The 25,032-nt window shown below is 39.8% G+C and overlaps 1 protein-coding gene across 2 annotated transcripts in view; it reads right to left on the bottom strand.

The window, feature by feature from the left end:
- Window positions 1–239: 239 nt before the first annotated feature.
- Window positions 240–25,032, bottom strand: part of LOC100875685 (protein O-mannosyl-transferase TMTC1) — a 261,548-nt gene continuing 236,755 nt past the window's right edge. The window contains exons 11-15 of one of the 2 annotated variants that reach the window (XM_012290326.2): window positions 24,222–24,362; window positions 21,999–22,198; window positions 21,687–21,822; window positions 7,795–7,924; window positions 240–5,976 (exon numbers count right to left, since the gene is read on the bottom strand). In XM_012290326.2, the coding sequence (XP_012145716.2) occupies window positions 5,791–5,976; window positions 7,795–7,924; window positions 21,687–21,822; window positions 21,999–22,198; window positions 24,222–24,362 (793 nt within the window). In that variant the 3' untranslated portion in view covers window positions 240–5,790. The remainder of the gene's footprint in view (window positions 5,977–7,794; window positions 7,925–21,686; window positions 21,823–21,998; window positions 22,199–24,221; window positions 24,363–25,032) is intronic. The other variant, XR_013038147.1, reaches the window with a different exon arrangement.

Genomic DNA, 25,032 nt, shown 5'->3' with positions numbered 1-25,032 from the left:
AATGGCAGTGTGATCTGCAAATTGAACGATGCACGTGGTCGAGTGGGACACGCAGAAATATCGTTGGTTGGTCGCGACGAAAGCGATCCACAAATTCGTCCCGGTCCCGATCGTCGAAACCGCGATTCTGACCGAGCGGCCGTAATTAAACGGACTAAAACTGGATAATTGATGAGGGTTCGGGACGGCAATATTGGCGGCCGGATATCGGGACATAAATTGAACGAATACCCGGTACATGTATATAAACATACACTTTATTATGATAATTTATAATTGCATTCGTATTCACAGTGAGTATGCGCAATAACGTGTTGTAATTAGACGTACAAACTGGTCTATGGAGTAATAACCTAGACTAATCAAGTTTTTGCGGCTAATTATATACGGCCCACGTGTAGACAGATTCCACGTCGATACCTACGCTATCGATAGTCGTTTCGATCCTCTCCGCCGTGTTTCATCCACGGGAACTTATCTCGTACGTTCATCGACGCGGAATCTCGTCGTTCACGGCCACGCCGTCGAATTTCGACGATCGACGCCAATCGGAAACTTTGGATAAAGAAAAAACTGGGAAATTAACGCGACAAGCAGTTTTTCCGCGAATCGTTTCCGCACTTCGTTATCCCTCGATAAAAACTGGGTAGGAACTGAACTGACTGGCGATCCATCAACGTGGCCCGAAACTTCGGGCCGTTTCACGATTTTTCTCCTCTCGTTTTGTTTCTTATTCGTGGCAATATTGCGGGCCTTCCGTTCTCTGGTTAACGCGAAATAAAACGGTGAATGGGGAGGGAAACTGATCGCAAAATTTACATCTCGCGCGGTTGTTCAGAAACCAACCGTCCTAGTGTTCACTTTTGTTTTTTTTTATTCGTGTAAGTTGTACTGTACACAATAAGCGATGAAAAACTCGCCTCTTATTTCCTGCTGAGCAATTATTGTAATAATCTCGGTACCGTTCAGGTAATGAAGCATAGCTATATAAATACCTCTCCGTCGCTATTTCGTTACGATAATAAAACAACTCGTTCGCAATCGTCGTCCCGAGGAATCGTCTGCATCCTTAATTACATCGATTTCATTGTCGCCGAACGAGAGATAAGACGCGTTCGACGTCGAACGACGGAATCTCGAATGGTTCGAGCGGACAATTTTCACGCGAATCTCGTCGCGAGTATGCGAGGCGTTGCGTGCTTACGTCGATAAAATACTAATCGATGCTTCTCGCTTTAACCCATTCGCAACGGATGACTGATACTGATACGTCACAGACATCTATTACGTCTAGATTATCTGTAGATAATTTAGCACACAGGTCTACTATGTTCAAGAAGTAATACAAGATAAGAAATACACTACCGTCCATAAGTATCCGGACACTTGGTTTCGTTACATAAAACATAGTTGAATTTTGTACGAAAGGTATTTAGCGTTATCATATCATTTGTAATAATTATTATTATCTTTTTTGAGGTGTCATAACGCAATAGAATTAATTTTTAAGTACAAATTATACAATGAAAGTGTGAAAGTAAAATTCATGTCCAGAAGTACAAAGCCCAAATTTGTGAATCTAATGAAACGCTTTCGATTCTAAAAAAAATTTTAACTTCTACTGTGTTTCATTTCTATGGTGTAGAACGTATTCAGAGGGTTTTTCGATATGTTTCAAGTGTTTGCAAACTGTTGGTAGATGTTTAGGCTCCCTCAATGGAGATAAGAATGCATGTGACGCTACGCACTCGACAGTTTCGGTTTAGTTCGTCTGTAGCTTCTTTTCCATCGAGATATGAGTTCCAAACGAGAATTATCAATCGAAAAACGTTCCAGTATTCTGACCTTCGCATAAAAAAAATGGATTTTAGTTACTGTTGCAGATACTTGAATAACTTTCATGCAACGTGGATTCATATGTCGTTTGTGTCCGGATACTTATGGACGGTAGTGTATATAATAATTAAAACAAAAGCTAAAGAACATAGGTATTATTTCCTTTAATTTGAAAGTAACATATTCATAGATTCCTGCAATGTTCCATTATATTTTATTATCAATACATTTTTGTAATACAAAAACAATCGTCATATTCTTTCACTATCAGAGTCTCTGCATATGAAACTAGTTACGAATGAGGTAACTCGAGAATCTGATTATAAATTTACATTCTTCACAGTGCATAAACTTAAATTCAGCTCAATCAACAAAACAATGGAATTGAATTGGAATTAAAAAGGCAGTCCATGTTTAACAATCCTCTCTGCATGATTTTAATTGCACAAAACGTAGCAACGAGATGGCTCAATGTTCATCGAAGTCCACTCGAATAAAACAGTAAAGGATACGAACGTCGAATAAGCAATTCCGGACTTTGCTCGAGGAAAATTACTCGGCGAACTGCAAAATTACGCAAACTGAAATGAACGTGTAAACAAGTTTATCAATTTGTTAGGGCAAATTTGCACGCGCAAATTAGATCGCGCAAATTGCACACGGACTTCGCGTTGAAAAATACCTTGAAAGTTTATACAAGTAACGCGTTCGATTCGAACGTGGGTCGAAGATCGAGACTTCTCTCGGAATATGTGCACGCAACACCCCGCACACGATCCAAGCGAAGCAACGTTGACGCGATCTCGTGTGATAGAGCACATTTAAAAAAATATTTCATCTCGATCGAATGGACCTTCAGCGGCTATATCGACTACGGTATCGACCTCGTGGCTCGTTTCTGGGGAAACGAGGATCGATCCTCGGGTATCGTAGGGGTAAATTGCTGCCTGGCCAATGACAGTCTCCTCTATTTCGTCACCAACGTGCTTCGGTTCGAAAATTTTCGACGAGACTGGGACTAGAGGGGAAACGGGCGACGAGACTGAACGTATACATACGAACAAACGCAAATTGTTACGGACAAATTCGCGTCACGTCCGTGGCATTTTGACATAGACGAATCTTATTTCAAGCTTCGATCACGCCCACGTACGACTCTCTATCTTCTAAAGCTACCGAGCGCCTCCTGTATCCAACGCTCGGTTCGTTATCACTCGAACGATAATACTCGTAGCAGAGAAATTCAATAAGCATTCGCGGAACGTTTTCGATGTTTTCACGGATTTATCTTTTTTTCTTTTCGTTATGTTTTTATAGTGTACAACGTATATACATTGGTCTTCCATTAAGTCTTGGCAACGTTTCGGGCAGCGTCCGTTTCGAGCGACGATTTACGAGGACAGCACGCGTGTAAAACCGGACGGGAAACGGAACGAAAAAAAACGACCCGCGCTGCGTCACTTTCGACCTCGTTCAAACAAGAAACTATCGGACCGATGAGTCGCGAACCTCCAAAGACACACAAAAGAATCCACCGGGATTGAAGTTTACTTTAATTGAAACCCGCTCCAGGCTGCACCGACGATGCATGGAACCTCGATTTGTCGACTCGATGCTTTCCAAATCGTTTTCCAACGGAAGACGGGCTTTAATGAAACTTGGACCGGCTGGTTTACGTTATTCCAAGATTTCTCTCCCAAGTTCCGCAGAATTTCGAGTACGCTCGAGCTTCGAATCCCTTTTCGAACCTCTGGAAATCTTGAAATTCTCGAGTAACGATAAATAAACATTCTATTGAATAAAAGCGTCGTTGTCAGCTATTTGCAGCGAAATTTAAAGATTCTTAATTGATCGTTACATAATTATAAATTTATATTCGTAATACGAGCTATTGAATTGCAAAGTCAAGTTTTGGAAAGTAACCTGAAGAGACAGACAGAGGTCGAAAATTATTATCTTTATCATTTTAATATTTTCTAAATGTAACGTAACAAATGTGCGACAATCCGTCAACATATGTCACTATCCGTAAAGAATAAGAAATGAATTTAATCGCGCTTTGACAGAGCGTCGAAACGTTGCCTAACAAAGCTCATCGAAGTATGAAGTACAATATACTCTTTCAATCTCCTTTTCTCGACGCACGTTTTCTCAGCCGATTTTCTTACAAAACATTTTCGTACCAAACTCTCGAAACCGACGATACGTTAATTACTCTAAAATTGGCACCGTGTAATTACATGCGTGCTCGGAGAGCTACGTATCCGACAGTTTGGAGACAAAACACGCACACGAAGAATGTGGTCCGAGCAGAACAATTATTTACGAGCCACTCTATACGCGTCTCTGCGTGCTCGGTGTGTATCACCATCGTCAAATTCATGGCCGTGCGAAAAATAAATTCGAGAGCGATTCGATTCTCAATTTGCAGTCGTGTCGACCGAAAGCAACGATATTTACACGTTTCGAGGAGCTTTTCGACCCGCCAGTCCACGGTGTCCGCAACGAGGACGTGTCACTGTTTCATAGGAACGCGATCGACAAAGAAAAATACTGTATGCGACGATTCGACGAAAAGTTGCACTGGGACCGCCATTAAACTTCACCCTCAAAAAATGTTAAAGTCACTAAAATTTCTACATAACAAATTGAACTTGAAATTTTCAGTACTGTAAAACAAATTTTATAGAAATGTCGACATTAACCTAAGGTGATATTTCACTTGACCGAGTTTGCTGATTTAAAAAAAATTTTAAGATGAAGATAACAACGGTACAAGTAAACTTTTTCGTCATCGCCGTTCTCAACGTTCCTAGGGAAAAAACATCGCTTTTATTTCGAAGCTTACAACCAATGAATATTTACACGGTTCTCAACGACACGAAAGCATCGACACAGCGACGAGTAGCATCGTGACGAGCAGCGTTTCTCTGAGAACGTCGAAAGCACACTCGAAGTACAGCGAACATGTAGTAGAAACATCTCGACGCTATCGATAGTAGTAACTATATTACCAACGCCGATTATCACCTGTCCAAGTCCCCTGAACGATCATTCGGAGACTTGGACGACGCCATATGCCTTTCATTATCGTGTAGCCAACGAAATACAGCGTGGTCGTAAATGTCGGAGATCCGTGAAACGATACGTGACGTTGAGGAACGACGTTGATTGATGCAATGAACGTGACGCAGATTGTAGTTTATAGGGTTGATAAAAAGCAACAGACTATTCATTAACTGTAATTCATTTAGTGAAGTAATTGTTCATTCTTGAAGTAATCTTTCATTCTCGAAGTTAAATAGTAAAAGTAATCTTGATGAAATTTGATAAAAGTAACCTTGATAAAGTTTCATTTAAACCAATCTTTGTTACATACCAATTTTCCCGTCTTATTTTTTTGGGGAGATAAAAATTGAATGAGACGTTGCAAAGATGATTTCATAGTTAGGTCTTGTTTACTTGGTAGTTCTACTTCTGTCAAAGAAATACGTCTTTAATATTACAAGAGAGGGGATAAGGCTATCATGATCATCAGATCACTCCGTTACTGGTGAACATTTTCCAAGACACTGAAACATCAAAACACTCGAACGAAACATTGTTCAGAGACTACTCTACGACCACGCTATACCCGCTTCAATACAAATTCATTCGTCGTTTCGAAAATCGTGGTCGAACTACAGTTCTCTTGGTCCTCTCGTGAAAATGTAGTCGATCCGATACCTGGCTCGCGAAATTCATTGAAAAAACAGTCATCCTGCGACCACCGTAAAAACAGGCTACGCACGGAAAAATCCGTTCATCCCTTTCCGGTTTCACTTACAAAAGATCCAGGACTCGCGGGATGTCTTCAGAAGCCGACTGGATCGCGTGTCTGGTTTCTCGTTGAGACGAAAATAGAGAAAAAGAGAGAGAGAGAGAGACGGGTAGTTAGTCGAAGAATTGTTCGAGCTAGAGCGTCTCCAGGAGATTCTGGACGAGCAGAGCAGGTGCTGTGACACGCGCTTTCCCCTTTCTCGACTGTCTACAGGTACGTACGTTACAACGTGGCGCCCGCTCCAGCTGCTCCGACTTGTTGCTGTCCTGCTCGAGTTGCACCGACACGCTGGCGACACGGGGTGTCGAACAACCGCCCTCCTGCAACAGACAATTTCGAGCTGTTTGAGGGGAGTCCTGACGTTTGCCGGCTCGTCGAGAACACGCGTCGAGAGGGTGGACTTGTCCCGTTGGCTAATCAGCTTCCCCGCGGATCGACGCCTCTGCCTTTTGAACGCGTCCACGGACAAACAGGGGACCAGCTTCCGGCCAAACGGGGTGAATAAATTTTGTGCAACGTTCAGGTGATGGACCGTTTACGTGGACACGCGAAAGGGACAATGGCAGCCACTTTCGAATATCTTTCCTTTATGTCCTTAGCATATCGTTGTTTCACCAAAAAATAAGAGAAAATCATACGAATAACATGTTTTAAGGGCTAGGATATGGAGACGAACTTTTATTTTTTGGTAGAAGCATGTTTAGTTGGAATTTATTTTTCAGATATTTTATTTGAAACCAAAGTTTGTGAGAACATCTGTTTTATGAGAATTTGAAGAAAATAAAATTTTGGGGATTTTAGGTGGATCTTAGGGGAACCTGAATTTTTTCTGAATTCTTTAAATGGAAACCTTGTTGATAATTAGTAAATAATCATTTTAGTCGAGGTTTCATACGGATATCGTTTACGTTTCAAACTCGAGTACAAAAGTTTTTAATGGATTTTAAAAGCCTATTAGAAGTTTGATAGCTGCTGTCTCGTTCTTATGCAAATATTGTTCGACGCATTTGACTCAATTGGAAGGAAACCGGCAACGATTACCGATACAACACATTTAAAAAGGACGATAAAGGCTCGATAAAGGACGTCTCGTTAATGAGCAAGTAAAAAGGGCAAGAATAAAATAGGGTAAAGGGTGGAGACAGTGCAGCCTAAAGTAGCCAAGTTTTTACGAGTTGAATCTTTAACGACTGGAACGAATTGTGCCGAGTGCAGAAGCGGCGGTCGCGGGTACGCCGGTTGAATAGGAAACGAGGGGGAACAGGAAAGAGAATGAACGGAGCCAAATCTATTTAATTAAAATTATGGCGATACGACGTGGCCGAAGAATCTCAATTAATCTCCGAAAAAAAAGAAGGTAAAGTTTAAGAGGTGCACCGGAATGGAACTGGCGGACCGAACCGCGGTATCCGGGCTTCTCTGTGGCCCGACTAATTTGTTCAATTACTTTTATCGCGGTGTTTCCGGGCCAAGGAAAAGTATCCGAAGGCAGAATGAAGCGAACAAGGTGAAAGAACGGGGGAAATATTAAAACGTACGGATCAAAGCGTAATAAGAGGATCATAAAATTAGATCAACGTCGACGAGCTTGGAAACTTAATAGAAGTATTAATATTGTCCCCGGTCTACGTTTCATTTTCAATCGTGTCGTTCACGTGAAAATACTTACGGGCGGTAATCAATTTTATTAACCTTTGATATTTCAATGTCAAACCAGAGATTAATCGCTTCTTTAATAGTAATGTTAGGGCAGGGATGTGGGGGTTTCGGGATATTGGTGTCAGGGGAGATGTAGAGATGTTGGTATCAAGGGATATTAGGATGTGGGGATATTTGTATTAGAGGATATTAGGACTTGGGGATATTTATATGAACGGGTATTAGGATTTAGGGATATTTGTGTTAGGGGAGATTAGAATTGAGAAGTATTGGGATCTATTCCGAGTTGGGGACATTGTAGTTTACGGATGTTCAGACTTGATGTTGTGGATCTTGGACTTTGATGTTTGGAACCTGGATATTTGGTGACTGGAATTTAGGGACATTTGTAATCTATGGATATGGAAATCAATACATGTCCCAACGAAGTGTCTCGAATCTTTGAACACTAAGATTTAAAATTATTTGGAACTACTAACCGATAAACAGATATTTGCTTGATGTTGATGGGCTCGACGACGAGATTCGCTCTGCAGCTGCCACGCGCGTATATAAAGGTCGCCACGATATATGAGCCCACCACGTTTCGCTCGTAACATCAGGTGCCACCTGAAAAACAGATATTAAAACTTAAATGAGTGTGTATTAACCTTTTAACTGACGCATTTATCACAATCAGAAAATATAACATTTCACATTTCAACCTTGTCCGCTTCAATTATATTTAAAAATACTTTACATGTACCTATGTGACCACATATTCACTTTCTATATATCATATGGATTTGTCTCTTGCAATATTTCTTATTTTATCTTAAAGAATTATTTAATGTCAGAGTGTGATATTGAGCAATTTTATATAATTATCAGATGTATATTGTACCACTGTCATTTTACATATGTCACATGTGAGATAACGACCTATATAATTTAACCTTATCTTCGGTGCAGTCTTGTCTTTTACTTGTGAAAACAATGTGAAAAGTAAACTAGGTCTACCTGGTACTGTGTCATGTGTACCTCATGATGTATCTACACGACATATGTCACACGTGGCAACTAAAACTAATTCGAAAAACATCACACTTGAGTGCGAATTCAACGAATTCCTACTTCGACAAAGAAATGTATTTGTCTTGGATCGAAGAAGGAAATAATTAAACAGTTCAAGAAGAAAGAAAATATTTCATTTCAATTAATATCATCGTCTGACAAAACGAGCCTCGTGTTTAATCATCTGTTCATTAGACCCATATGTGCCCACAGAAGGAAAATTTCCCGAAGAAATACGAGAATTAGCAGCCGAATACAAGCGGTACATAAAGCTGAATCATAAAGATAAACATTTTTCTTTGTTCGCGAAGAAATATGGCGGTCGGTAATAAGAAAGGGAACAAGCGTTTAACGTAGCCGCGAAATAAATTGCCAGACGATCGCAAGTCATGGTTGCGTTCACGGTGATGGAGTTTCTGGCATCGTGGCTCGAGAACCGTTCACACCCTCTCGATAAAATAAATTCGTAAATGACATACCCTTTTCACGCGTCACTTCCGCGCGCACAGTTCATTCTACGGGTCTCTTTTTTCGCAGCCGAGCAGCGTGTTTACGAGGCGGAAAAGAGGGTGAATATCAGGAGTCACTGGTCGACTTCCACGATCCTTTAACGTGTCACATACTTCGCTCGCAACATTAAGCTGAGAAAGGTTGATATTTTCCCTGTACTGCACTACAAAATTATTTAAACGCTCTTTCGTTGCTGCTGAAGGGTCAACGAACCTATGACGGTGCCAATCTATATTTTACTTTACGAGAAGTTATGTTACTCGAGCTATTTAACCTTTCTCAATTTTACAGTTTCTGAACATATTCGAGTTTCAAACACTACGTTCTCCAATTTCAAATTTCCTAATCACCTATTTCTCCATATCTAATTACACATACTCCAATTTCGTATATCCCTATTCAGTGCGTGGAAATTTAGCGCTTGGGAGTCCTATGCATAATACTTCCACGCGTGGTAATTCAGCGTGTGGGAGCATTACGTGTAGTAACTCCACACGTGGAAATTCAACGCGTGGAAGTTCTACGCGTGGTAATTCAGCGCGTGGGAGTCCCATGCGTAGTAATTCAACGCGTGGTAATTCAGCGCTTAGGAGTCCTTCGCGTGGTAACTCCACGCGTGGTACTTCAGCGCGTGGAAGTTCTATGCGTAGTAACTCCACGCGTTGTAATTCAACGCGTGGTAATTCAGCGCTTGGGAGTCCTTCGCGTGATAATTCAGCGCGTGGGAGTCCCATGCGTAGTAATTCAATGCGTGGTAATTCAGCGTTTGGGAGTCCTTCGCGTGGTAACTCCACGCGTGGTAATTCAACGCGTGGTAATTCAACGCGGGGTAATTCAGCGCTTGGGAGTCCTTCGCGTGGTAACTCCACGCGCGGTAATTCAGCGCGTGGAAGTTCTATGCGTAACAACTCCACGCGTGGTAATTCAACGCGTGGTAATTCAGCGCTTGGGAGTCCTTCGCGTGATAATTCAGCGCGTGGGAGTCCCATGCGTAGTAATTCAATGCGTGGTAATTCAGCGCTTGGGAGTCCTTCGCGTGGTAACTCCACGTGTGGTAATTCAGCGCGTGGAAGTTCTATTCGTAGTAACTCCACACGTTGTAATTCAACGCGTGGTAATTCAGCGCTTGGGAGTCCTTCGCGTGGTAATTCAACGCGTGGTAATTCAGCGCGTGGGAAACCCAGGCGTAGTAATTCAACGCGTGGTAATTCAGCGCGTGGGAGTTCCATGCGTAGTAATCCACGCGTGGTAATTTAGCGCTTGGTAGTCCCATGCGTAGTAATCCACGCGTAATAATTCAGCGCTTGGTAGTCCTACGCGTGATAACTCCACGTTTGGTAAAAACATAACCAAACGATATGTTAACGATTCTTGTACAGTTAAGATACCGACCAGCAATTACCATCGTCCTTGAAACGTGGGAACGGGATAAAACGATTCTTTTTCTAACGAGTGGTTGCAAGGGAATAAAATACGTTCCACTTTGTTCCGTTCTTTTCCACCCTCAGCTATTCGTTTCATCCCCTCCCCCATCGTTTTCGCACGTCGTTAGCAGATAACTTCTCGGCGTTAACTATTCCCTTGTTAATTCACCCTTTTCGCAAGAAACCGACTACGCCACTCTTTACTTTTCAAACACGAAGTAACGGTTAGGGCGATTCGGAGTTACCCCTTCATTTCTGGGTGAGCGAGTCGCTCGGCGTTGCCGCTGCGGGTGCATTCAGTCAGCTGAATAATCCTGATCGTTATCAAGGCCATTGCATTTATCCGAGAACAGTTACGGCTAGATTCGAGGCAACGATGCCGACCGTGTTTCCGTGTCACGTAATCGAATGCATCGTTGGCGCACATCCTCGCGAACCGTCCGTCCGTGTTTTCCGTTTCTCCTCGCTTCGCGAAATTTTCGTCGCGTTAATTTCGACCCCTGTCACCGGTGCGCGCGATTTTTGCTCGTTTTCTTTCCTCGCGCCGCATTCGCCTCGAGTTTCAACTTGTTTCGGTGTTTAATACAACCAGTGGAACGGACCGTGCGACTGCCCAAATTATTAATTGAAATTTAACATTTATTTTACATTTCTTACGACGAACTCTTTAACATTTTATATTAAAGCTACCCTGTTCTGTACAATTATAATGAACGATTAAGGGCATGTTTTTTATGTTCATGATTTCATGGTCAAGGTCATCTTAACATTTAAGGCGGTCATCACGGCCACAGTCATATGTGTGCTAATTCAGTTATTTATAGAAAGTTATATGAAATTTTGGGATGATCTTTATGTTGAGACAACAACGTAACATCTGATAATTTGTACTAACAGATTGAAAGATAAAATTATCTTCTGTTGTTCTTAATACGTCACATGTTGATCACCACAGTGGAAACTGATACATGTGGGTCAAACATATTGTAATACATGTTATTAAGAGCAAGGTACTTAATCTTTACATATCACCTTTTAATCTGTCAGTACATATGTCAGTCTTATCATCAAGATCCCTCAAAAATATTTGTCAGCTGGCTTTTGTGCAAATATTTAATTTAGCCGAATTTGCAAAGTGAGTCACATATGAGCATATAAGGTTAGGTTTTATGTATGTCAACGTTTTATATGCCTTTAAAGATTTTTAAAGATTTGAGTATTGAAATCGAAGTCTTTTTGAGTATGTTTAGACTGGTACATGATATTGGAGGTTTTTGAAGTATTTTCGTAGTGTAAGGTTAGTTTTATGTAAAATAAACGACGGTTGCCGTAACAAAATGGTAACGAGAAACTAGCTCAAGCGGTATTGGCCATTTACTAGAGCATCGATAGACCGGATGAACACGGTACGCCATGAATTATAAAATTGCCATTTAGCAGGCCAGCTAAAGGCTGAATCGAATACGAAGGATAATCTAGGTGGAGGGTGAAAGAGGGATGGGGAGTTATGTGGGAAGCTGGAAGGAAATGGCGAGAATAGGCAAATGGGAAACAAACCTGTATGGGTTCGAAATATATCGTGCAAGTCTTCTGAACCTTTTCCAAAAAAATTGCAAAGTTAACCTAAAAAATGATGTGTAGCCAGAATCCAAAATAACTCGGTGAAAATTATGAAAGAGAAGAGATAAAAATTCCATTTGAAAAATATTAACTTCGTTATACAACACGTATTAATTTTATTGTGAAATACTCCGCAATGTGGTTATTGTGGAAAAGTTATATTTTGTTACATGTTGCTAAAAATACAAATTTTATTGTGAAACTGAACAGTTAATTTAAATACAGTTGAAAGCCGACTGAAAGAATAAAAATGATTTCATGCAAAAAGCCATTGTTTCCATTATTTTTGCACGAACTCTAAACAAGAGTGAAGGGTCAATTAGCTGAAAATAACATGGAAGGTAAATTAACCTCTTTCCTCTCGAGACGAGTGAGTTCTGTAGCCAAAATTTTTCAGATCACTATGCATTGACGCAGGTAACTTGTACGTTGCTTGACATATTCAGGGCACTCCTTCCTCTCGTTCGAAAAGTATGGTCATTCGTAAATAAATTTTCTGAAAAATCTGCTCGAGCTTGGTGCTCACACGATTCCCGGGCTCGTCGAGCTGAAAATATAGAAACGGACATTGCGTCAGTAAATTCCCGATTTATCAGCTCGACGAGCGCTTAACGCAACGGTGACGACTTTATAGTTGCCTATGGAATCATCCCTCGCGCACAGTGGCTTCCCTGCGAATTTATATGCCCGAAAAGGGTTGAATTATAAGGATCTTCCCATAAAAATCTCGCTGTCTTTATAAGTTGTTTAATTTCATATCATTAGAAGAGTTCATAAGTAACTTTAAACATTTAAGATTTTAAGTTTCAAGAAAGTTAAATTGTTAAGTTTAATTGAAGATATGAATGAATGGAAGTAGTCATGTAACAAATTTCTACATTATCCGTTTCCTCTAAAATTATGCAATAATGTTTTTTAAACTTGAATGTCTATTCTTCAAAAACGATACGTGGTCAATATATTATTCATAGTCAATAACTTCATCAAACAGACACGATATTAAAACGAATTTTCATTGACAAATAATTAAGTTAATACTGTTTAAGTACTTACAAAAATTTCATTATCAAACATTCCACCATGCAAAATTTTAATCCCAAAATTTGCACCACACTCGTACAGTAATCTGTCGTTTTTGTACAAAAAAAGAAGAATGTACACGTAAATGGAACATGTTTGCAGATTCGTAAAATCGATCGGAAACCATCGGCAGTTTGGAAGCACTAATGCTCGATAATTTTCCACGATCCGGTAAAGTCACTGGTGTGCACGGGAACGGAGTTAATGCATCCCCAGTATTTTTGGCCAGTTCGTGTATCGCGTAATTTTGTTTTCCATAACGCATTAGCATGGCATTGAAGCGGTTCTGATTGAAAGCGAACGCTTTTGATCGCGTATTCAAACAAGCTCGGTCATAATACACGAAAATGCATCCGCCTGGTAATGCATTTATAAAACTTCACACCGACGAACGAAAATACTGCAATCCTACAAACTGCGAGGGCAGAGAGGAGCCAGAACGTTAATCGCCATATTATTTCGTATTTTCTGCGTTAACGCCTGAAACTTCGAATTATCAGAATTTAAATGGATCTGATTCGTGCGTTGCTTTAAACGTGGAATTGGGTACATGGGAGGAATTTAGAGGTGTAGGGGACTTTTGATATTTCAATGTTTTATTGGTACATGGTAGATTGGAGATTATTAAGTGGAAGATGGCTATAGGTTAGGTTGCAATGCGTTGAGGTACTACGTGTGGATTTACCATGCATAGGACTCCCAAGCACTGAATTACCACGCGTGGAGTTACTACGCGTAAAACTCCCAAGCGCTGAATTACCACGCGTGGAATTACTACGCATAGGACTATCACGCGTGGAATTACTATGAGTAGGACTACCACGCGTGGAATTACCACGCGTAGGATTACCACGTGTAGAATGACCACGCGTAGGACTCCCACGCGTAGGACTTCCACGCGCTGAATTACCACGCGTGGAATTACCACGCGTGGAATTACCACGCGTGGAATTACCACGCGTAGGATTACCACGCGTAGGATTACCACGGGTGGAATTACTACGCATAGGACTACCACGCATAGGATTACCACGCGTGGAATTACCTCGCATAGGATTACCACGCGTAGAATTACCACGCGTAGGACTCCCACGCGTAGGACTTCCAAGCGCTGAATTACCACGCGTGGAATTACCACGTGCTGAATTGCCACGCATAGGACCCCCACATGCTGAATTACCACGCGTGGAATTACTACGCATAGGACTATCACTCGTGGAATTACTATGCGTAGGACTACCACGCGTGGAATTACCACGCGTAGGATTACCACGCGTAGGATTCCCACGCGTAGGACTTCCAAGCGCTGAATTACCACGCGTGGAATTACTACGCCTAGGACTACCACGCGTGGAATTACTACGCATAAGATTACCACGCGTAGGACTACCACGCGTAGGACTTCCAAGCGCTGAATTACCACGCGTGGAGTTACTACGCGTAGGACTACCATGTGTGGAGTTGCCACGCGTGGAACTCTCACGCGCTGAATTACCACGCGCTGAATTGCCACGCATAGGACCCCCACGCGCTGAATTACCACGCGTGGAATTACTACGCATAGAACTCCTTCGCGCTGAATAATCACGCGCTGAATTACCACGCGTAGAGTTACAACGCGTAGAAATATCACCTTTTAAATTACCATGTGTTGAGTTACTATACAACATATCACTCCGTGTTAAATTACTACGCCTTGAGTCACATCTCGCTATATCCCAGCCGCTTAAATTCCCAATACGTTCTCCACACAAAACCCGCACACGTACATAATCACTGAGCACGCCATAAAGCAAATCTACCATTTACGAGTGATCGTAAACGTTAAATACGAGCCACATTTCCTCAAACAGAGCTCTTCCTATATTTCCTAAAACTTCGTTAAAGTTTAACTCCGGGCAATATAATGAGAGTTTATCGTACTGGAGAATTCCGATTCCCTTTTGTACATGTATCAAGATTTTCCAGCCAGTTTCGTGACATCTACAGGAAAAAGTCGTCTGCGCTGAGGCATCAACGTGATACATTTAGACATTTTTATTTGGGGCTCACGTTTCACTTATCCAGACGTGTTTAGTCGTCCAGATTTATGGACGGTGATCTTGCGAGGGTTCAGCTTAGCTGTTTACAATCCTGTTACCCACCCTTCTGGGCAAACTGGACAAGGATTCTGAAAAATGTACTTCGTAGAAATTGGACCGTGATTCAATGGGCGAGAAAAGTTTACAAACTTGTCTTTGAGTACACAGCGGCCATAAAAGAAGGAAAATTCTTAAGCGAGAAGTCATTTAACTTGGCTAGAACTTAGGCTGTGTAGGATTGGTTCAATTACATAAGTTATATTCTGTCGGAGAAGTTATTGTCGATGTTAACGTACCGGAAGAAACGAGGTCACTGCTTATGAAAATTGTTATCCCACCGAAAGTAATCTTTAATATCGCTCGTGAACTTTGGGATTTTTATACTTACTGAGATACTCGGATGACTTATTCTAGGCGAGTAATTACATTTTAATTTCCTCGTTTCGTTTAAGAAATACAAGGAAGTCGACTGTTACCTCGTAAACTTTCGACCGGTACTTTTGTACTTCAGATACCACGAGGAAATAAAATGGCCGCTTCTGAAGTACAATCTGTACGTAAGTGGACTCTGGACGCAATCGACGAGAACCGACGATTTATGGGAATTTAATCTGACATCCGTTTAACCACGAAGTCTATTTAAGTAACATAAAATAAACTGTAAACAGTAATTTAACGTTAGTTAAAGTTTGCAAGAATAAACGCTTTTGTTCAAGTTTATATTGAATTCTCATACCAACTATCGTCTCTATATTGAATTTCTTCGCTGCTTGTTCATTCATCACCATTGACATAATTCATACGCGATTCACACGGCGGATGATTTGTATTAGAACGGAGAGCTCATGGTTAAACGTTGACCAGTTCCGCAGTTCTTCCACTGAATAATTCATCTGTCGGTAAATAATTCATAAGCAGAATGTGGTGAGGGGGTGAACAATGAAACGGTCGAAAATGCGGTGTAAGACTTGACAAATTTATCGTTTTATAGTTTATTTATAAGCGACTCCGCATACGAATGCTAGAAGCGCAATCCACTTAAACACCGAATCAATATTTCCCGGAACACGGCCGCACAAACCCACCCGCAAATAAATAAAACCGCAAAAGTTGTACATTCTACGTTTTATTATTATTTCTACAGTGAGTTGTGCAGCTAGGTACAAGCCATCCGACCATTCAGTTTACGATACTTTTAAAATCAACCGTTTTTTATTCAACGAGCACTTTGCGTTCGTGAAAAATGGTGTAAAGATAAAATGTGGGGATTTGGTATTCGTGGAACTGTTACTGTTATTGTTTAATGCGTGAAGACAAGTTGGGGGATTTAGAAATCATTTTGTTAATTTTCGCTGGTTAAATCCTGGTGCGATGAATTCTCACGCGTTAAATTCCTACGTGTTAAATCTCCATGTGTTAAATTCCTGCGCGTTGGATTTCTGATGGCTCTTATATGACCCTTGTGTGACCCCCATATGCACCCTCATATGATGGAATTTTTACACATGGGATTTCCATGTGTTGATTTTCCACGCATTGATTTCCTACGCGTTGAATTCCTGCGCGATGAATTCTCACGCGCTAAATTCCTACGCGTCAAATTGCTATGTGTTAAATACCTACGTGTTGGATTTCTGATGACCTTTGTGTGACCCCTATATGGACTCTCATATGATGGAATTTTCACATATGGGATTTCCATGTGTTAATTTTCCACGCATTGATTTTCTGCGCGTTGAATTCCTGCGCGATGAATTCTCACGCGTTAAATTCCTACGCGTTAAATCCCTACGCGCTGGATTTCTGATGGCCCTGATATGACCCCATATAGACCCTCATATGATGGAATTTCCATATGTTGATTTTCGACGCATTGATTTCCTACGCGTTGAATTCCTGCGCGTTAAACCTCTATACATTACATTCCCACGTGCTAGATTTCGACACGTTGAATAACGACGCGTGAAATCCCTACACGTTAGAATATCTACGTGTTCGATTTCTACGCTCTGGTACCTCAAGCGTTATTGTATCTCCACGCGTTAAATTTGTAAGCGTTACATCCCTATGCGTTAGTTCTCCACGTGTTAAATCCCTACGTGTAAATTTCTACGCTCATCATTGTAGCAGTGAAATCTACTTCAGGACAATATTTTGAACGAATTTAAGTAGCAATACTATTATTTATAAAATACACAACTCTAATGACTAAAAAAAAGGAAAAATAAAGTGTAATAATAATTGTAATATTAATCGAAAATAATAAATGTGCAACCTTTAATAAAAACTGGAGAAACAGACAATCGTAATTATTCTGTTTTCTACGCGAGAAGGAAGAAAGAGTATTGTTGCCTATCTACGAAAACGTATGCTAACATATAACGTCTGAAATTGTTTTTTTATTCTTGTACTTTTATCCGACCGCAGCTAGCCGTTCGCACCCGCTCGAAATCCTCTGCAATTTCTGCTCTCCTCACACGTTTGCGGTCTGCACGGGGGATTTATATTTGCATTTAAAATCTACACGGCCTGGCACATCTGTCAAACGGTGCATATTGAAATCTTGCGCGCTATGGTTACAGACCGACACCCTGTGCGTCCTGCTGCCATCACTTTCCACGTTGTTTCTTCGAAATTTAACCCTTCGAACGACCCCATTCACCACGCCTACGGCACCTCCCGTTGCTTCGGTTGCGAAACTGTGTCTCGCTTGACCGATTTTTAGCGAAAAACCACCGTCGAGGGTGCACTGTTGTCGCACCAATTTTTCTGCGGTAGGAGGTTAACCTTTTGTTGCAGGACCTTTTTATTTCCGTTGGGAAATACGGGTTTTAATACTCAAAAGTGGTTATAACCGAAAAAATAACAATGGTGAAATCTTTATTGTATTATAAATTCAGTAAAAAAATATTCGTAGGTCACTAATTGTAAGTTAATCTAAAATAAAAATTGCTAAAGGCAGGAGGTATTTTTGATAATTTTGGTAAAAGTAACTTTAGTAAGTTTTAGTAAAAATACATGGTTCATTTATGAAAAAATTCAAAGTTCACTTTTATGTAGGAAACAAAGGAAGTTTGAATACAGTAGAGTGAAAAGGGAATAAATCTTCCATTGCAAATTTTCTAAAATATATGACAGTATTTTCAGAAACCTAGATAAATTGCATATTTAATTCTTATGATAATTACAAAAGGTGTTTTTAGATTCTAACTACAATATCTTGTTCCACAATCACCTCGGATCATAAAATAGCACTCTCTTGAAGATTGAAGGTGCGCCGTTTTCGTCTTACTTTTAAAAGAGATCTGGGTTAGGTGAAAATAAGGACAGTCAGATGTCGGGAAGATAGAAATGAAAGCGGCCAAAAGTTCATTGGTTCGTGTAGATTTAGTCACCGAATGTGCGAAGTAACGTTGACCCCAAAAACACGAAATCACGAAAAGCTCTGACAGACAAAACCACAGAAACAAAATGTGAAGAAAAATGAAAAATATTATTAAAAAAATAGTTACAGCTTAACAACTACTGTTATGATTTTAAATTTCCCGCGCAAATCGAAAGCAACGCATAATGGAATTTTCTCGCTTTATCCTGCACGAAAAATCACCCGCGGAGACTCGCAGTAGGGGAGCCATTCATTTTCACGGTGCATTCGGTACAAAAATAAGGCTTGCTAATAAAAAACTTTTATGTGCACTCTTTTAGTGTGGTCGTAAAAGAACGTTAACTTGAACCTGCGACATCAATATTTCATTGAAACACAATTTTTATTACCAATATTTTACGCGGGAAATCGCTAACAACATTTTAACCAAAAACAGTGCTTTGAACAATCAAGCCAAAAATTAAAGTGAAACAAGTTTCATACAAAGATTAATGTTTCTGGAAATAAAAATAGTTTCAGAGTTGCTTGTTTACGCTTAAAAATTGAACAATTAAATATTGCAGTTTATACAATTTTATACTTGTCTAAATATTCTCAGCATATTTCACTCTATAATAATCACAGAGTAAATTATAAATTCATAAACGAGAAAAATTAAAGACAGCTTAACGTAAAATTTTGGCAAATTAACGTAAAAGCGAATTAACTTAAAAATTAATATTCTTTGTATATAAATTATCAGTAAAAACATCATTCTTGCAGAATAATGTATAAAAATTGTAGTCAGCTGTGGAAATCAATACAGACGGTCCAGAAAGTCACTTAACGATCCGTAAAAGTTCGCTAATTGAACAATGCACGTTTCTTTGTGCGTTTTCGAAACGAGAAAGAGAAACGTTCAACTTTTGCGATTCTCCGGATTCGCACGAGGCTTTTATCGATCACGAGATACGGGACCATAATTTCGGCCAGCAAGAAAGAATTGATTCCCCCCAACCGTGTGCATTCGCTCGTGCAACCCCCGAAGCGAGAGCTGCAAAAACAGCGCGAATCGTCGCTGGCAAATTTACCGTGGCTGTTTTATAGACGCTATTTGCACTGCGGGGGCACCAGAGGATTACAGTACGCGAGGTTCGAGAAAAAAGGGAAAAGAGAATGGAGAGAAAGAACGAGCAGACAAGGACGCAAAGCCTTGCACCCCGTTCAAACCGTAATCCCGTTGCATACCGACCCTATACTTCAAACATATTTTATCATACGTCGAATTGAATAAATACTCCTTTCTATTAAATTATCATTCGCTGTTTTTATTTGGGGTATTTACGTTGCAGTGGTTTATGAGTTTTTGTGAATTATAAGAGGTGGAAGTTGGGAATTTGGATATTTGGGAATGTGGGAAGTTCGGGTGTGGGAATTTGGGGATTTAGAAATTTGGAAAATATGGGAATTTGGGAGCGTGGAAATTTGGGAGTTTTAGAATTTTAAGAGATGAGAATTTGGGATTTTGGGAATTTCGAATTTGGGGATGTAGAAATTTGGAAAATATGGGAATTTAGAGGTATGGAAGTTTGGGAATTTTAGAATTTCAGGAGATGAGAATTTGGGATTTTGGGAATTTCGAACGCTGAGAATTTGGGAATGTAGAAATTTGGAAAATATGGAACTTGAGATTTTCAGATTTTGGGGGCGTGGAAATTTGGGAATTTTAGAATTTCAAAAGATGAGAATTTGGAATTTTTGGAATTTCGAACGCTGAGAATTTGGGAACTTAGAAATTTGGGAAATATGGAACTTGGGATTTTCAGATTTTGGGGGCGTGGAAATTTGGGAGCTTTAGAATTTCAAAAGATGAGAATTTGGAATTTTTGGAATTTCGAACACTGAGAATTTGGGAACTTAGAAATTTGGAAAATATGGGAATTTGGAACCTTGGAATTTGGAGGCGTGGAAATTTGGAAATTTCAAAATTTCTGAACATGGCAACTCGGGGTTTTGTAAATTGGAGCGCATGGAAATTGGGAAAATTGAGAATTTGGTGGCTTATGGATTTGCTAAGGTGGAAATTTGGAAATTTCAGAATTTGGGGCTTTAGGAATTTGGTAAGGCAAAAATCTGGAAATTTTTGAATTTGAAGATTTGGAAATGTAGGACCACGAAAGTCGGAAATTTGGAAGCTCATATGCAAGTATACAAAAAGCAGTTGGCACCCAGATATGAAAGTTTTGTCAACTCCCGAACCGAACTTGCTAAGCTGTTTCGACGATTCGTAGCCAAGTGGACACGGTTGTTCTTTTTCCCAGAACTCCCTGAAACCAAGGAGTTCCCAGGGACTTTCGTTTACTTCTGCTAATTTACCTCTGAGTGGAACCATGACGTGATTGCTAGCCAGGAAAAATTTATGTTTAATATTTCTTTCAACTTGAAAAGCATTTTGCTCAGTGCTTCTTTGCAAGCGACTTTTACTAATGAAACTTTAAGCGATCCTCTTATTTTGATTTCAATCTTATATAATTTTAAATAAACAACTCGCGGAGTAGTTTAATCATTCATATGTACGTATAAAAATTTAATTTAATAATCCCTCGCTTTAACTCGAAATAAACGGTCATTTAGTGTTTGCAAAAATAATATATGATAAGTAAAGAGACTCTAGTATTTAGATTTAAAAGTCCAATAAATCAGGGGATTATAATATTGAAATATTTAAACAGATTTTAATTAAAGGAATAAAAAATATATGGATTGTTAAATTAGAATATGGTAGAAGATTTTTTTTTACGGATAAATGAATTCTTTATGATATAAAGTCTGTACAGAAGAAAATATGCAGTATTTTATAATAGAAGACTTGTATATTATTTAACTAACAATTAGTCCACTCGAACCACAAGTATTACTGCCAACTTATTTGAAAAGATCAATATATCGGAAGTGAGACAGTGGTCACGGTACATTGACTTAACAATAACAGTGTAGCCATGGTTGCAGATAGTATAATAATAGTACATATTATTTCATAAAAAAAACAAAGAAATCTATGACAGAATTTCCGAGTGGTAGTTTCAGCCGCGCTGATCGCGCGAGCATTAAAATTTGATGATCCTCGCAGAAAATGGTCGTAATTTTCACTTTTACTACAGCGAAATTTATACGAGAATAATCAAAGTTCCATGCTCGGATTCGTTTAATTGTTCCGCAAACACGAGGGGTTTGCTCACCTGGTGATAAGTTGATGCACCCTCGGCCACTGACCTCGCGACCTCAGGATCCTGACCGTTCCCAGGAGCGACGATCTATGCGACGGCGAGACCTCCATGGCTTTGAGATAGTACTTCAGGGAGGGTAGCCATTTACCTGAAGAGACGGAGGACAATTTGGCGTGAGTATAAAGCGTAGCCGCGACGCCATTACAGACCAGAGTTTCGATGTTGTTTCGTTACCTCTAAACTACTTTAACCCGTACTTTCGGTCGTCGCTACGGGGACACCGGCCTTTATCCTTCTTAAAACTGGTTAACTGTTCTCACTTACCATTTTGGAACAACCACGATGCATATTCCGCAAGGTGGTCGGGACTTCGTGGTTGCAATCGAACCACGTGTCTCAAAAGCACCCCGGCCGCTGGCCCCGTTGCCAGTCTCGCCAAAACCAGATACGCCGGTGTGTAGGCTGGGTCCAGAGATACACACTTCTGAAGCATTCGTATGCACTCCTCTGTTCTATTCGTTTTCCTGATTAACACAGTAATTAATTATGTTACTAAGGTAAGACGTATGTAAGCTTGATCATTCTTTTTACTTCCAAACTCTCCCATACTCTCAAATTCATGGGTCCACTATTTTTACATCATCAAACTTTTAGATTAACTTAATTCTTAGATTCTCATATATCTGGATTTATCTCCAGATTCAAATCATGAAGTTTATGAATTTTTAAATCCTCAAATCTGAAGGTATATTCTATTGTCCTCCACGAGTCAAGGTCCCAATATTCTTAAGTTCTTCAAACATTAAGGTCTCTAACCTCTCAACTTGAAATTCTAAATCAACGAGCAGGAGATGTCTCCCCTTGTTTGCCACATTTTCCCTACGGAAAGCAAGTTTATTCTAGAGTGTACATTTTTTCCATTCACATGCGATAAAGACATAATGTAGGTATGATGAGGACGCTGCCCCTGCTTGACTTACAAGTGTCAATATTTCATATCTTACATATACAAATCTACCTTCTAAATTTTAAAAACCACACTTCGAAATTCGACAATCTCCAAATCTACAAGCTTGGAAACTTAAAAACTAGGTTAGAAGTGTGTCAATTTATGCCCTCAAAGTCTTAATGTCCACCTTCAGCGAATCATCGAATATTTTCGCAGCTATCTCGTACACGCCAGCCATCCCATCCCGATCGAAATTTTTCGAGCGATGTATAGTTATTCAAACACAGCCCAGAATATCGAAGCCTCCGCAGGAAATTTCCACCGGGCATTTTTTCGAAGACTCCAGGGTAAAGTAAGCATTTTGATAGAAAACAATAAGAGAATTCAATGGATGGAAATAAGGATTTCATTTCCAGGAACGTTTATTCTGAAAATTTCGCTCTCTCGTACTGAAAAAAGGGAGATCAAAAAATTTTTTAGCGGACCAACACCGTTTTATAAAGTAACGCGTGGGTGGACGAAGGGTGTTGTGTTGGTCGCGCGCGCGTCTCACCCCCTACCGTCAATTAAACTTTAATTCATCAAGCTGGAGACGTTAATTAAACTTTAATTCTGACCTCACCGCCAGAATTACCTCGCTACGGCAAATTTATCGCATAATATGTACTTCGGTCTACCGCGATGCACCATTAATAAAATAGGGTGCGCTGAATTTCAGATTCTTTGTACGGCTTTGTTTACTTTGTTTGATGGAAGAGTCCATTAGACCCGGTGCATTCAGTGCTGCTGCAACGATATTTATCCTTTATTCCGCTTCCGTTTCGCTTGTGTACCATTACATTTTTCACCCTTTTACGTGCACGGATGAATTACTCCAATTAATACGTATTTGGAAATACTTTGTTAATATTTAGGTTCGAAATTAGTTCATCCTCTGTGTGATATTAAATGACAAGTTTGACAAGATATCATGACAAAAGTTTTATAAACTGACACTTTGTCATATCTGTTTGAAGATCAAACATTGCACTGATATTCCAAATATGAAAGTGCTGTTTACCAATCACAACAGACTATTTTTATTTTAGATCAGTACCTCTACAATCTGACACAATTTCATGACATAAAACTATTTCAAAGTAGCACTTATATTACACCAATGTAAAGCACAATGTTTAATGAAAATAGCAAACCTATCATTACTGTCCTTGACATGAAATACATTGTTGAATCAAATTGCTACGCATTGTACCAATGAAATAATTTTTGAAAACCATTTAGATCATACTACAGATATTAATGGGCCTTCCCAGTCATTATCAAACTGATCTCCAAATCATAAGTACCATTTTGCAGTACTATGCCAGCGAATTGCAACATTAATCTTCGAACATTTGATCCTCGAAATGACATTTCCTGCTCGAGATGTATTTTATGCTTTCAAAGAGATAATTTGACGCAGTGAAATGGGATATTTGATGCTTTGAAATGGGACATTCGAAAAGGGTCAATGACTCATTCCGAAGTGAGTCATTCGACGTTTCAAAATGGGTCGTTTAGCAAAATGGTTAATTCTTGAATGCGCAGTTATCACTAACCTGTACAACTGACCAAGATTGTAATGAGCGTTCACGTGTCCTGGTTGAGCGTGTATCGCCGCCAAAAAGTGTTGCTCCGCTTGATCGCCCACGGTGAGTGTTCCGAGGTTGTTATGCGCGCTGGCGTACGTCGGCCACAGCCTGTAATCAAATAAACGCCGCTTATTTACAATGTGATTAATGATCCGAGGAACACGGTGCATTTAATCGCGAAGGTAATTCCATTTCACGTGTGGCGTACGTGCACGAGTAATAATTGGTAATCGAGTCGATCGCCGGAATAATTTATATCGTTTCTCGAATGTCTTTTTAAATTGCAAGTGTTTGTCGTGTAATGAAAATACGAAAGCAAGGAAATTTGGGGAATTTGGGGATTTGGGGTATTTAGGGAATTTGGGAATTTAGGGTATTTAGGGAATTTGGGAGTTTGGGGTATTTAGGGAATTTGGGAATTTGGAAATTTGGGAATTTGGGAATTTGGGAATTTGGGGATTTGGAAATTTTGGGAATTTGGGAAATTTGGAAATGTGAGAATTCGGGAATATAGGGATTTGGAGATTTGGAAATTTAAGTACTTAGAAATTTGTAATGTAAAGATTTGAAAATTTAGGAATTTGGTGATTTAGGGATTTGAAAATTTGAGAATTTGGTGATTTAGGGATGTTGACTCGTGAGCAAAATAATTAATTTTTATATTGAAAGCTACTTTCGAAAATGCTCACTTCACACGCAGACTTCACGGCGAGTGAATATTTGAAAATGTTGGATAATGAATACTATGATAAAGTTCCATGTAACACTTATTATATTT

This window comes from Megachile rotundata, chromosome 5 (genome assembly GCF_050947335.1).
Source record: "Megachile rotundata isolate GNS110a chromosome 5, iyMegRotu1, whole genome shotgun sequence".
NCBI classification, from domain to species: Eukaryota; Metazoa; Arthropoda; class Insecta; order Hymenoptera; family Megachilidae; genus Megachile; species Megachile rotundata.
This window is presented reverse-complemented; position numbering and strand designations above follow the sequence as displayed.